The 14,371-nt window shown below is 38.0% G+C and overlaps 1 protein-coding gene across 3 annotated transcripts in view; it reads right to left on the bottom strand.

Annotated features, from left to right (window-relative positions):
• Positions 1 to 2,980: 2,980 nt before the first annotated feature.
• Positions 2,981 to 14,371, bottom strand: part of camk2b2 (calcium/calmodulin-dependent protein kinase (CaM kinase) II beta 2) — a 66,257-nt gene continuing 54,866 nt past the window's right edge. For all 3 annotated transcript variants that reach the window (XM_085464702.1, XM_085464703.1, XM_085464704.1), the window contains 4 exons: positions 12,834 to 12,909; positions 8,512 to 8,606; positions 8,173 to 8,409; positions 2,981 to 8,009 (listed from right to left, as the gene is read on the bottom strand). In XM_085464702.1, the coding sequence (XP_085320828.1) occupies positions 8,174 to 8,409; positions 8,512 to 8,606; positions 12,834 to 12,909 (407 nt within the window). In that variant the 3' untranslated portion in view covers positions 2,981 to 8,009; position 8,173. The remainder of the gene's footprint in view (positions 8,010 to 8,172; positions 8,410 to 8,511; positions 8,607 to 12,833; positions 12,910 to 14,371) is intronic.

Here is a 14,371-nt window from a genome sequence, read left to right as displayed (position 1 = left end):
AAGCGTCCTGATAGTGAACTCTTTACAAATACTTGTTTAAGCAAGCAACAAAGAAAACGTTTTCGTTCTCTGGTGTTCTCGGCCTTGCTGAACGCAGGGTTAGTTTTGTCTGTTCAACTCAAATGATATGCATGTTTAAAATGCGCCTAATGTGGGCAGAGATGTAATGAATGGATAACTACATCTCGAATGTAGTCACATTTAAATAAAACCAAAACATTTTTTGTGGTGTTTTTTTTATTACATAGAAATATATATTTTTCTGATTACAGTAAATTTCATTACTGATGAAAACCGCACGAGTACACATACAAACACTCAAGAGATGACTATAACTCTAAGAAAAAAGAGGTGTTAAAAGTTATGTGTTGGTGTAGAAGGCTGATACTATCACCGTTTGAGTCACAATGTTGTCAGTCTGGTTGGTAAAAAAAGCAGAATTTCTAATTATCGCATCTTGTTTCATGAAGAAAAATATACCTGTATTAAAATCTGAGATGGTTAATTCATATGGCTCACAGTATATAATCAAAGTACTTCAAAGCAGACCTTAAGTAAAAAAGCATTTTATCCCTCAGCTTATTAATTTGTTCTCAGACAGGCTCCGATACCTCTGCACCACTGACTTTGATGTTAATATGTATTCATGTAATTGGTGTTTTGGCAACACAGCTTAATTCATGATGCTAATGAAGTATTTGCAACACTAAAGGCAGACACAGAGGAGACAAGAAAGACATTCACACATATACTTCAGGTGGTGGTGACACAGATTTTCAGCCACTTCATTATGTAAACTTGGATCTCACAGCACAAATAATTAACATAGTAATACCACTCTGCATTCAAAATAGAATAAATGCATTTACACCACTGCCAGAAAATGTTTTACATTTCATGAAAGCTTTATTTAATTAAATATTTAATTAAACGAATTGCAAACATAACAGAAGTTTTGCCCTTTAAACTTTCCTTTAATAAAAAATCATCGCTCTTCAGCCTTGCTGAAGCTACTGCAGACAGCTGACTGCCTCTTCTCTGAAGAATTCTTGCCTTGTTTGGCTCTGTACTTTAAAACAATGGACGTCATTAACAATCAAATCCGGGCATAACACATGAACATTTCACACCTCAATTTTTTTTGTAAAGAAAACAAAATACTAAATAAAACGACAAAGCCTTAAAAATCGCAAATATATTCTCCTTATCTAGTCTTTAATTAAACATGACTTTTATCAGTTTCTTGGTACTATCCCATGGATGCTGGGAATATCATTTTTTGTGTGTGCATGTGTGTCTCTATCTCTTTTCAGGCTGACAGATCACATGTTCCTGGTTCTGTACTGCTGTTTGTGATGTTTTATTTTTTATTTTTTGTTATTGTTGTTGTTTTTTATGGTGTGCTAGTCTTTTTCTTGTTTTTCAGGTTGAAAAACCTGGTCCTGGATGAATAAGAAAGTGCAACAAGATTTCCATAGCAGAAGCCAAGAGGAGAAATGGCCTGTTTTCCAAAGATCCATGCAAAGATCCCAAGGTGTGCTTTCAGCTACAAGTGAATAACAATACAAGGGCAGATCCTGAGCTGAAATTGAGCAATGCTAGAAGAGCATTGAGGAAAACAGGCATCACACAATATCAATGCTGGTGTACCTAAGAGCAGAGAACAGCAGCCTCCAAGATCAATCTCTCAGAACCAGCATTGCAACATTGCAAATACTACTACTACTACTAATAATAATCATAATAATCATAATGATGCTGGTGCAAGAGTACTAGAAAGAGACATCATATTAGCTTTTTTTCATTCTTGAATTTAAAATCCTTCTAAAACTCTGGTTTTCTTCCACAGTGTGTCTTTTATCGTGTCTTCCTCCCCTCACCCCTAACCAGTTATATATTGAAAAACTTTCCTCGATGTCTGCCACTGCGATGGTTACTGTATCCTGTACAATGAGGTCGCTATTGTCTCCTCTTAGATTCGTACCCACCCTCTCTCCCTTTTTCAAATAATTCACTTCTTATGGGGATCTGCCTGACCCAGGAACTGGCACCAGTCCCCTCTGAGGCCGTCTCCAAACCACAGCCTCAATTTATGCTCAAGCCATCTGCCATTAACAACAAAAATGTTAGCAAACCTAACATTTTTGTAGGTTTTCACAAGCATGTGATCCCAGCTAGTGAATTACTACTTTTTTTTACTGCAATTTTAAATATGTTTCTACTGTATTTCACTATAATCCGTGACATTAAGGTATTTGCAAAAGGTGAGTTTTATCTCCCTAAATTTAATATATTTCAATTTGATTTATTTATTTAGCTCCAATTTACGATTAGAATCCACTGTCTGGCCGTGGGTTTGCATAGGTTCTCTCTGGGTTCTCCGGCTGTCTTCAATAGTCCAACCACATGCTTTTAGTGAGGTTAGGTTAATTTCCAAATTGCCCATAGTTGTGAATTGTTGTCTGTCTCTCTGTGTTGGCCCTGTGTCAGACTAGGGGTGTACCTAGCCTCTTGCCCTATGGCAACTGTGATAGGTTTCGCCCCACTGTGACCCTAAATTGGATAAGTGGAAGAGAATGGGTAGAGTAAGAATTCCAGCAAAATAAAATGATGTTTAATGTTTAACAACAGATTACATTTTCTATCCTTGTCTGCAAAATTAATAAATTTATAAATATATAATATATAAGTGAGACATTTACCCTGAAATGCAACAAAAGAGAAGTAACTTTACACCTTTAAAACATTCATGAGTAAATCTACTTTTCGAACTTTCCTTTAATCACTGTGGTGGTTGAGATGTTTTTACTGACCCTTCAAACTTTGCCTTCTAAAAATACTTGCTGGAATATTCTAATATTCTGTTTAGAGGAAATACTGACATTTATTCATGTAACATTTTAAAGCACTAAAAACACAAGGAAAACTGAAACAACACGGGGTTCTTTCTAATGTTGTGAGTTGAGATAAGACGGAATAGTAGAGTGGACAATTTTATTAGTTTACACACTGATTACATCTGATCACACTTTAATATTGATCATCATCATATAATAAATACAAAAAGTACATGATAAAAGCTTTGTTTCACATACAGTCATCACCATCATCATCATTCATATCATACTTGCTCACATGAACACAGAAGAAGAAATGATAAGGATCTATCAATACATTTAAATTTTTCTTTATAGCTGAAGCCTAAGATTAACACCCAGGCCCAAACCTAGCTATTAAGTAAGAAGGTACAGCTTTCAAAGAGGGACACTAATTCTAAGTAACCAATCCAATTAAAGTACTGATAGCATTGACATTTGGTTTGACCAGGAAGGGAAATTCATGGCTTTATCCTAAAGCCATAGCTCTGGAGTTTCACTGATACCAATGGTTTAAAAAACAAAAAAACAAAAACAACCTGAAGACTGTCTGATGATGCATAATTCCCCATTTCATTTTATAACGTAAATAATTAGTAATTAATAAAAGACTGTTTTGAATGACTGTTAATAATGTGTTGAAGACACTACTCGTGCAAAATGTGAAACACTAAATCGCAGCCTTGGCTTGGCAAGTTCACCATGCGTCTCTCCAAATTTAGGTGCTTAATGTGTTTTTGTTTTTAAATCTTCTTCTAACTTTTATGATTCAATGCAACAAGTATTTGAAAGCAATATTTCTTTATTTTACATCATGAATAGCATGGATGGTGAGAAGTTTACCTTGTGAATTGCTGGTATGCCCATACATTTACCCTAGTAGATGGTGTATTTTACAACACCACTTAGTACCTAAGGTTTGATTTCTTAGTGTTGTGAGAAGCACAAAGTTATCTTTCTAATACATTTTTCTTTAGTTTACTTTATAAAATCATATATGTATATTTTAATATTTCATGATAATTGGTTTCCTTTCTCCATTAGGTGACAAGCTGGAACCAGCAAATTTTTATAGTTTTCTTTGAAAACCACTTCCAGTGGCGCGGCTGCCCCTCTGTTGGTCTTCCTTGGTCTCTTGTGTTCTGGGGGCCTCTGGATGTCTGGAGTTTTGATCTCCTCCATACCTGCTTCATGCCCTGGAGGACGGGGCTGTGGCCCCCCCACACCCTCCAGCAGATCATTACATGAAGGAACCTTTTAAAAAACAAAAAACAAGCGCGTCCATGCTCACAGGTGTACACACGGGTGATCACACCCACAAACTACACCCTTTTTGGCTCCTACCTCAAAGCACACTGTGTTCTGTTGATCTTATGTGCTGCACAATAATGTTTAATATTTAGTATTTACTGTCATATTCCCATATATCATTGTGATATTGTTTATTCTATTACTCTTGTTCTCTTCTGCTTGTTTTCTTTTTTCTTTCTCAGCAGGTGACCCAGGTGATTGATATATGCATTTTTTTTCTTTTTTTCTTCTTTTTTTTCTTTTTCTGCTCATTCTGTTGGTTTTTGGTTTTTGCCCTTCTCCCCCGTCCCTCTTCTCAGCTGTTTCTCTTTCCCTCTTTCTTTCTCCCCTTCTTTCCCCCAGTCAAGTCTGTCCCATGTTCAGTAAGTGAAAATAAAATAAACAATAAAAGGTGAATCAAATGGACCATTATGGCAAGGCTGGGATGGTCAATTTGGTAAAGTAAATCCGTTGGGCATCTTTCTTTGCCTTTAGACAACAATTCTGATGGCAAAAGAGCCAAACGGGACAGGCAAAAAAAAAAAAAAAAAAAAGAAAACCACTTCCATGATTTGATCTTTCCAGTCATCGTCCTGCGATGATTCAACCAGTCGTTTAAGCTTTACTGTGTATGTGATATTTGAAGGATCAAACTAGGAATGTTCTATACTATTTGTTGAGTGAGCTAAAGTAATTTGACAATATTGTGAATATGTCCTAAAATAGACCAGCTCAATGCTTTATTTGACAGTCTGTATAAGCCTGTTTTAAATCTTCAGCATTTTTCTTCTCACATTCAATAATCATGTATGTACTTTAATCCTGTAGTCAGTCTAAATGTCAAGCTTCAAGAAGTTAATGCCCCCTCAAGGACAGAAAGTTAGATCGTTAAGGGAAAATACAGCAAACAACACTAGATATTTGTAGTATTTTCCCAGATATTTCTGGGAGATATTGTAAAAATAAAGGATTTGATATTCTACCTAATATTTTGGTTTTACTCACAAACATTGAGGGGTGGCTGTTGCTCAGGAAGTAGACCAGGTCATCTACTAATGAGAAGGTCCATGCCAAAGTATTCCTCAAGCAGGTATCCTAAGCTGCCCTCCAATGCGTTCATTGGAGTATAAATGTTCAATAAAAAGGCACTTTGGCATCAAAAAAAGTCCTTGGGTAAATGAGGCAAGCTGTGTAAAGCGCTTTGAGTGCTTAAGTAGTGCAAAAAAACCACTATTTCCAAACCAGTCTATTTCAAATTTCATTCCTGCCTGTGTGTTGAATCAATGTCCTGGAAAAACTGTGTAAATTTTTGTGATTTAGACATTACACACAAATATTTGTAAATATATATAAAAGAAACTCTGCTTAGTGCTTGAAATAGAAGTAATAATGTATGTGTGTGCGCAAGACACCGTTGTCTTTTACAAATATGTCAAGTGACTTTTCCATATTTCCACATGTTAAAACCTTCTTGTTTTAGGTCAGCCACAGCGCTACAAGAGTAAGGACAAAGTGAAAATTAGGGCTTTATGGAAAAGGAGGACCCTTTTATGAATTCTGAAATACAGTAAGTCGTTCCTGTTCATGTCTCCAGACTAGAGAAAAACTAAAGTTTATACATAAAAAATGAGAGAGTGACTCTATGTTCTTATTCCAAAACGTACAAATGCAACTCTGGAAGATTTATTATATAATTTTCAATTTCACTTTTACTCTCTTTTAGTCTTTTTTTTTTTTTTTTTTTTAAATATCTGTCACTTTATGTGTTAAATGTTCTAGTGTTTTCATCAATAGCTGTCTGTGTATCCTGCTCCAATCTGCTTGGCAGGCAGCTGTTTAAGGCTCCATAACTTTAGTGGTTTACACATTTGCCTCCCAAGTGAAAGGTCCCACACACGATGTGTAAGGAGCAGCAGAAAATTCTTTTTCAGCTTTCCTTTTTCTCTTAAATAGCTTTCAGCTAAGTCACAAATTATGGCACAAGAGCATAATGTTACCATATTTAAATGCTAATCATGCGGAAGGACAAGTAAATATTAGCTTTGTTGGGTTGTATCTGTACACTTTTGTGAAAATGTGACAAAATGCAATCCTTTAAGAATTCCCCTGTACCTTGATACAATCCTCCTATACTCACTGACTAACCTAATAATCAGAGAAATGCATTTTATAAGATGAGAAAGGTTTTAGAGATACATGTTTTTTGTACAGGGACAGAAAAATGTTAAAACAGACTGCTACTTTTATAGCACTTTTCTATTCTATTTCAGCACTTTCTTACCACAACTCTCATTCATATACACATCCATGTCTTTTTCTATGCCTAAACACATTTAACCAAAAATTCAGATGGATGCATTTTAAGATTTAGTATCTTGCCACGTGGAAGTAGAGGAGCCAGACATTGAACTGGATGAGGTTGTGTTCTAATAGGTTGTCTATTAACCTTCCGGTTAGTAGATGACCTGCACTAATTCCTGAGCCACAGCCACCCAAAGCAAAAACTGACAATTAAAATATGGTTTTAAATGACCACATAATTAAAACAAACTTTGATTTCACTTTGGGAACTTTGACCTTGGCTTTCTTTTAAATCCAAAGTCTAATTTAATTATTGCAATCAAAAGTAATAACCACACACCCTTGTGTTGAGTTTAAGTTGTCACCTTTTACATTAGTCAGGTTCCAATAAGTTAAATCAAAAATGATCATTTAAGGTTTTGGTTGTTGCCTTTGAAACAGTAAAGAACCTGGGCCCAAATATTACTGAGGAAGGGCATATTCTGTCATGGTCACCAGAATCCTCATATACTACACTGTCATGTCAACAAAAACAGTTTATGCACTTAGAAATCCAGAAAGTAGAGGCCGCAGATTATAGCTCACCAGCAGTGCAAAAAAACAAATAAAACAAACAAACAAACAAACAAAAAAAACCCAACAGAAAATGCACGACAACACCCCATTTACCAAATGCATTAATGTGGAATATCATGCAATTAAATACCATCAACAGCTTAACTGTAGTTAAGTCACCACGATAAAACTGGAAATTTACATAAACATTGGGATATTTCAACATTTCAACCATAGTTTCAGTAGTTAACTTGCAATGTTCAGTACATAAATATCAGTTAAGAACAACAGTAACATCTTAGCATGCTGCATGGTTTTCACTGTCTCACAGAGTGGTTGGGGGTCGTGAGGGATGAGGAATGGGGTGGTGGGGAGTTAAACACCCAATAAATAAATTAAATTAATTAATTAATTAATTGTGTTGTGCTGTGCTGTTGCACAACACAATGAAATTCATAATAAAATACACCCACCAGACTCTTTGTGTGAGACACGTGATACTGATTGTTCATTTCACACAGGCAGCCTTAGTCGTGCAGAACAGCCACTGCTAATGACAACACAGGAAGGAATCATGCATTGTCATAAAAAAGAAGAAAGGATTAAAATGGATAATAAATAGACTGTACAGTTGAAAGAACACAGAGACAGACGGTGGCCATAATTATACTAGAAGTAACAATAGGAAGGAACAATAGCTTTTTTGTTTGCTGTAGGCAGGCCGAAGAGTTACAAGAGTTTAATGTTGTAGCTGATGTGTCCTCTGCTGTCAGAAGATGGGAGCACTGCTATTACTGTCTGCTGTTGTCGAAGTTGTACAGGGAGAGAGAGAAAGAAGTGGGTGTGCAGAGTGCAGGAGCATGACCACAATCCCCAAATCAGATTCCTTCAACCCCACCACACATCCACCTGCACCTCTCTCTCAGTGCTGCTTCTTTCTCTGTGATTATCTGCTCGTTACTTTTCTGCTCTGCCTCCTCAAAATGCCTGGAAAAAAGTATTTACACCCATTCAGATTTTGCATATTTATTTTTTGTGCTGCAGATATACATTTGTTCCCATGAAGCTATATTTAATAACCCCGAATGATTGAGTGAAAACACATTTTTATAAATGTTCATCGTCTGCGTGAATGCTATTGTTGTCCTACCTCACCCCTGCAGCGGGGCAGAAGGAGCTCCTGAGCAGTGGAAGTGGACATTTTGCCACCGGCTGTCCCTGCGGTGCCATACCCTGGTCTCTTCAGATTGGCTTGAGCGAGGACGGCCCTGGCCATCCACGAACTGCGTCAGGCGGATGTAGGCGATGCAGGCAGCATCGTCCCCAATTATATGCACATGGGGGTTAAGGATGGTGGTGTGGATAGGTTTGCTGTTCTTTGAGAGGACTGATGGGAGACAAATAGTCCACTTAGCGATGAATATTAAATATAGATGTATCATATATTTTACATTTTCAAAACATCAGTAGTAGATTGAACTAGTCTTACGATTGTCAAAGTAAAATCTGTGGAAGTCCATTCCCTCCACCAGATTTCCCAGCCCCTCAGGTTCAAATGAGGTCAGACCAGGGTCGCAGATCTTCCTGTTAGTCAAGATATATTTTTACACAAATGACGCACGGAATAATTTAAACAGTTCTGTAACAATATTTTAGCAATGCTATATATCTCATAGTTAAAACATTTAAAAAAAATTTATAACACTGACAAGGAAACCTAAAATTCTGCCCACGTCTGTTTAAGCAGTTACAGTTACTGTTTCATAGTTCTGACTTAGCATGTCAAAATTCTTGCTTACTAAGTAACAACCATTACAGACCATCTCACAACTGCACCCAGGTTTGTTAATACAGTAGTTTCTTTTCATTTATGCATTTATGATGCACCTTCCAAACTGTAACAATATTAAACAATGTATACACAATTAGTAAAGATATTATAGAGCTTATAATTTTGCTCTATCATGCTCCTCCCTCATGAAATGGGATCAAATGTTAGAGTCACACTTCGAATAACAATAATAATAATAATAATAATAATAAATATAGCGATAAAAACAACAATCATTGTCACAAAATACTAAATGGAAAACCTTTAACCTCTTAATTTAAACCCTTTCCAGTATTTCTTATCTCATTTCATTTTATCCTACATTATATTTCACTAATAACAATATACATCACTTACAGTTTAATTTCTTGGCACTATCATATGGACGCTGGAGAATCTTTTTTTTTTCACTGCAGCGAGTAAGTTTTTTTTTTATCTTAGTTCCCTTTATCATGTGTGTGTGACGCTCAGTTTTGCAGCTGCTCTGTCAGGTGGATTCTGTTCAACTGTGTCTCCTCCTTAGTATATAAAATGGTGTAAAAAAGTGTTTGCCCCTTCCTTATTTCCTATTTTTGTATGTTTGTCAGACTTAAATGTTTCAGATCATCAAACTAATTTAATTATTTAGACAAAGATAACACAAGTAACCGCAAAATGCAGTTTCTAAATGACGTTGTTTATTATGAAGGCAAAAAAAACCCAAACCTACATGGCCCTGTGTGAAAAAGTGACTTCCCGCTAAACCTAATAACTGGGTGGGCCACCCTCAGCAGCAACAACTGCAATCAAGCATTTGTTATGATTGCCAATGAGTCCTTTACAGCACTGTGGAGCAATTTTGGCCCGCATATCTTGGTGGAATTGTTGTCATTCAGCCACATTGGAGGGTTTTTGAACATGAACCACCTTTTAAAGGTCATTCCACAGCATCTCAATCAGATTCAGGTCAGAACTTTGACTGGGCCACTCCAAAGAGTTCATTTTGTTTTTCCGAAACCATTTAGAGGTGGATTTGCTGGTGCATTTTGGATCATTGTCCTGCTCCAGAACCTAGGTGTGCTTCGGCTCGAGGTCATGAACAGATGAATGGACATTCTGATAAGGATATTTTGGTAGACAGCAGAATTCACAGTTCCATTTACCATAGCAAGTCTTACAGGTCCCGAGGCAGAAAAACAGCCCCAGACATCACACTTTCACCACTATATTTTACTGTTGATATGATGTTCCTATTCTGAAATGCTAGATGTAATGAGACATACACCTTTCAAAAAGTTATACTTTTGTATTATCAGTCCATGGAGGAATTAACCAAAAGTCTTGGAGATCATCAAGATGTTTTCTGGCATTTCCCTCTTGTCTGTCATTTTATGTGTCAGTCAGTTCTAGCCCTGCCTTGTTACCATTTTGGCTTTTTTTCATCACCTGTTTACAAGCAAATAAAGCTGTGATTCTGAGTTTAGTTCTTCTATAACCTTCTATATACCAAAGTATTGTAGATTCCAAGTAAATCTTTTTCTTAGGATTGTCTATGCAATCCTAAGAAAAAGATTTATTTGTAGACAATATGTTGTGTAAACTGACTGAAATAGAAGTCTATGCCAGGGTGCTGGAAAGGAGAATTTGTCCGCTAGTGAACCTCAGATACAGGAGGAACAATGCGGTTTTCGTCCTGGTCGCGGAACACTGGACCAGCTCTTTATCCTCTCAAGGATACTTGAGGGCGCATGGGAGTTTGCCCAACCAGTCTACATGCGTTTTGTGGACTTGGAGAAGGCATTCGACTGTGTCGACTGTGTCCCTGAGGCCATGGTTCTCAGCTGGAAAAGGGTGGAGTGCCCACTCAGGGTCGGGGATGAGTTCCTGCCCCAAGTGGAGGAGTTCAAGTATCTCGGGGTCTTGTTCACAAGTGATGGGAGAAGGGAGCCGGAGATCGACAGATGGATTGGTACTGCGGCCGCAGTGATGCGGACGCTGCACCGGTCCGTCATGGTGAAGAGAGAGCTGAGTGTAAAAGTGAAGCTCTCAATTTACCGGTCAATCTACGTCCCTATCCTCACCTATGGCCACGAGATGTGGGTAGTGACCGAAAGAATGAGATTGCGGATACAAGCGGCGGAAATGAGCTTCCTCCGAAGCTCATTTCTGCGCCTATCTCCCTTAGAGATAGGGTGAGAAGTTCAGCCATCCAAGAGGGGCTCAGAGTAGAGCCGCTGCTCCTCCACATCAAAAGGAGCCTGCTGAGGTGGTTCTGACATCTGACAAGGATGCCTCCTGGGCGCCTCCTGGGTGGGATGATCTGATATCCTCGTGTCCGTGTTGTTCTCACATCATCATAATAAATGTTGTTCCAGGTTCAACATTGCAAGTGACCAATCACATTGTTGTGACGTCCCCCTTTTGTGCCTTTGAAAAATACAGCCATAAAAAAATCTACTTCATTTGCGAGAAGAGAAACCACTTCTGTCCGGCAATCCAGGAACTTGAATTCTTTGAATTTCAGGATACTTTTCTTTAATAAACAGTAAGCATTATACATATTGTCCTTACAGAGGCGGTTTCCCGATTTTTGAAGGCGTTTTTTTTGAGGTCGCGGATGACGTCAGGAGAAGATGATTGGTCACTTGCAATGTTGAACCTGGAACAACATTATTTATGATGACGAGGGAACAACGCCAACACGAGGATATCAGATCGTCCTCCTGGGTGAGGTGTTCCGGACATGTCCCACTGGGAGGAGGCCCCGGGGCACCCCCAGGACACGCTGGAGAGATTATATCTCTCTGCTGGCCTGGGAAAGCCTTGGTGTTCCCCCGGATAAGCTAGAGGAGGTGGCTGGGGAGAGAGGGAGGTCTGGGCTTCTCTGCTTAGGTTGCTGCCCCAGCGACCCGGCTCCGGATAAAGCAGAAGAAGATGGATGGATGTTGTGTAAATTTAATTTAGTATTTAATTTTTCTCATTGTGTATCATGACTTCAGCTGAATCTTATAACTGTGACTGAGCAAGTCAAATATTTAATTCAGTTTAAATTTTAAATTAAAAAACAAAAAAACAATCTCACTTTCAATTTTGAACTAATTACTAAAGATTGTGAATTTAGTAGTTCATACTCCACAGTTTAGTGGTTTAAACAGTCACCTAACAAGCAAAAGTTTCTTGGTTCAGTCCTGCGGGAGACACAAATCCTTCTAGGGTTGCATCAGGATAGGCAGCCAATGTAAAAAATCTGCCAAAACAAATTTCCTGCTGATGTGACTCCTTGTGAATAAGGGAATAAGCTTATTCTACTAAAGATGGTAAGTTTAACTTAGAGTCTTGTAAAATACAGCATGTTTTGACATCCTAAATTTAACCCAGACTTTTAGTCTCGATTTCTGACTTGCAAATGTATATTTTTGAGGCAGTAGTTCAAATTGCACTTTTGACTTCCCTGTGTTACATAAACTTACCTAAACTGATCATGGTTGTAATTTTTTGAAATTTTATATTACTATCTTTTGAATGTGACTCAGTATGACATACAATTACTATGTCTTTGTAGTTCCACTTCCAATTTAGAATTACAAATCTTACTCAAAGTAACTCAGACTTATTTTTGAGCTCTGTGAGTAACTGTTGTATTGTTTTTGCTTATAATATAATTGCTTCTTTAAACTCATGCATACATTTTAATCTGTGTCACCTTTCTTTGTGGAAATGGGTTTCCATCACTCTAGGTACACTTTAACCACCCCTCCCCACTCTACGTCAGAAGCATTACTCTTAATTATACGGCAGGTAGAGAGGGGAAGAGAGGATAAAACAATGACTACAATTACTCTTTAATCTTTTAATACAACATGTTTTTATGTCAATCAGATTAATGGTTCTCTGTGGTTGATGGAGAGCTTTAATGTCCACTTAAAGAGCTAAAATTGTACTCTTGCAGCAGCTGTTTAAAAAATCTTTTATGGAACCAGAAGGATGTGCATTGGACTTACGCGTAGGCCTCAAAGTCTCCATTGTTGACAGCTTCAATAAGCTGCTCTGTGATCTTTATGATTTCCTGTTTGCGAGCTGCAGAGAAGAAACAAAAAGTGTGAGAAAATCTGATTGTATCCCAAGTGACATTTCGGCTTCACTGTGAAGCTACAGTGTACTAATGTTCCAATGTACGGATGCAAAACTCGGCTCATGACACTGAAAATTTGAATGCAAATCAGTTCACACTTACCTATGAGCTTGCTATTCATTGTAAATGTTATCAGTCATCGCTTTCTCATCTGAGGTTACAAGTGAAAACTCCTTCATGCTGCTAAACATAAAAACTACTTCACTACTTAGATCCTCCCCTACATATCCCCCATTTTTTAAAATGCTTCCAACTGCTCTGTAAAGGCGATGAATTGCTCGCTACCATCCATCATATCTCTTGTTTGCATGTGAGGCTGCTTGAGCTCATCAAGCTATTCTTGTCCCAGCTCTTCAGATGAGATTTACTGTGTCCCTTTCCCCTCGCTTCCTCCCTACACTGAGAGGAAGGCTTAGCTTGCTCTAATTGTCCCTCTTCCTCCCTCCCTCCCTCCCTCTCTCTCTCTCTCTCTCTCTCTCTCTCTCTCTCTCTCTCTCTCTCTCTCTCTCTCTCTCTCTCTCTCTCTCTCTCTCTCTCTCTCTCTCTCTCTCTCTCTCTTCCCCGCCTCTTTCAGTCTCTCCACCTCTCTGTTTTTAATTTTGCTTTGTGCCTCTGTTTATCAAAAATTCAGCTCTGCACCCCAAAACCCCAGTTTATTGTCTATATCAATACTCATGAAAAATTAGCAACATGCAAATGTTACTGCTGTTTTCAAAAATATACTTATATCTCAGATGAACAACAAAACATAACATATATATATATATATATATACATATATATATATATATAGCCATCCATCCATTCGCTTCCGCTTATCCTTTTCAGGGTCGCGGGGGGCGCTGGAGCCTATCCCAGCTGTCATAGGGCGAGAGGCAGGGTACACCCTGGACAGGTCGCCAGTCTGTCGCAGGGCTAACACATAGGGACTGTGGAGCAGGGGTTGAACAGTGTGTGTCTTTCAGAAAGGCTAAAAGTAACAGGACAGGAAACAGGCTTGGAGAGTTTTGCAGAAGTGAAAGTTATTTTGAGCAGCAGGCTAAGACGAGGCTTTAACAATGTAACAGATAGCTTTAAGAAGGCCTTAAGATGTTATGCATACAGTTATTATGTTGACCTTGTATTTCAGGTGCAGTTATGACTATTTTATACACAATGCATATCTGTGCTTATTAAAGAGTTGGAGCTCGGTCAATTAATTGGGGGTTGGAAGCTTTGTTCGGCGCGATGTCCGGACAATCTATTGTGCAAGTGACTTGGAGCCATAGAAGGAATTGCAATACATGCTTACAAAACACTTATATATCAGGTCATTTCATATTAAGGTTTAAGTAGAGGTTCTTGGTTAAAACATTTATTTAGTAGAAGACATACACATAGTCTCAGTGAGCCTCTGGTCTAGTGAAA

This window comes from Copadichromis virginalis, linkage group LG7, assembly GCF_057382275.1.
Source record: "Copadichromis virginalis isolate Kocher_CV1m ecotype Utaka linkage group LG7, C_Virginalis_male_GT1.1, whole genome shotgun sequence".
NCBI lineage: Eukaryota > Metazoa > Chordata > Actinopteri > Cichliformes > Cichlidae > Copadichromis > Copadichromis virginalis.
Note: the sequence above shows the minus strand (reverse complement) of the source record. Positions and strands in the feature narration are given on the sequence as shown.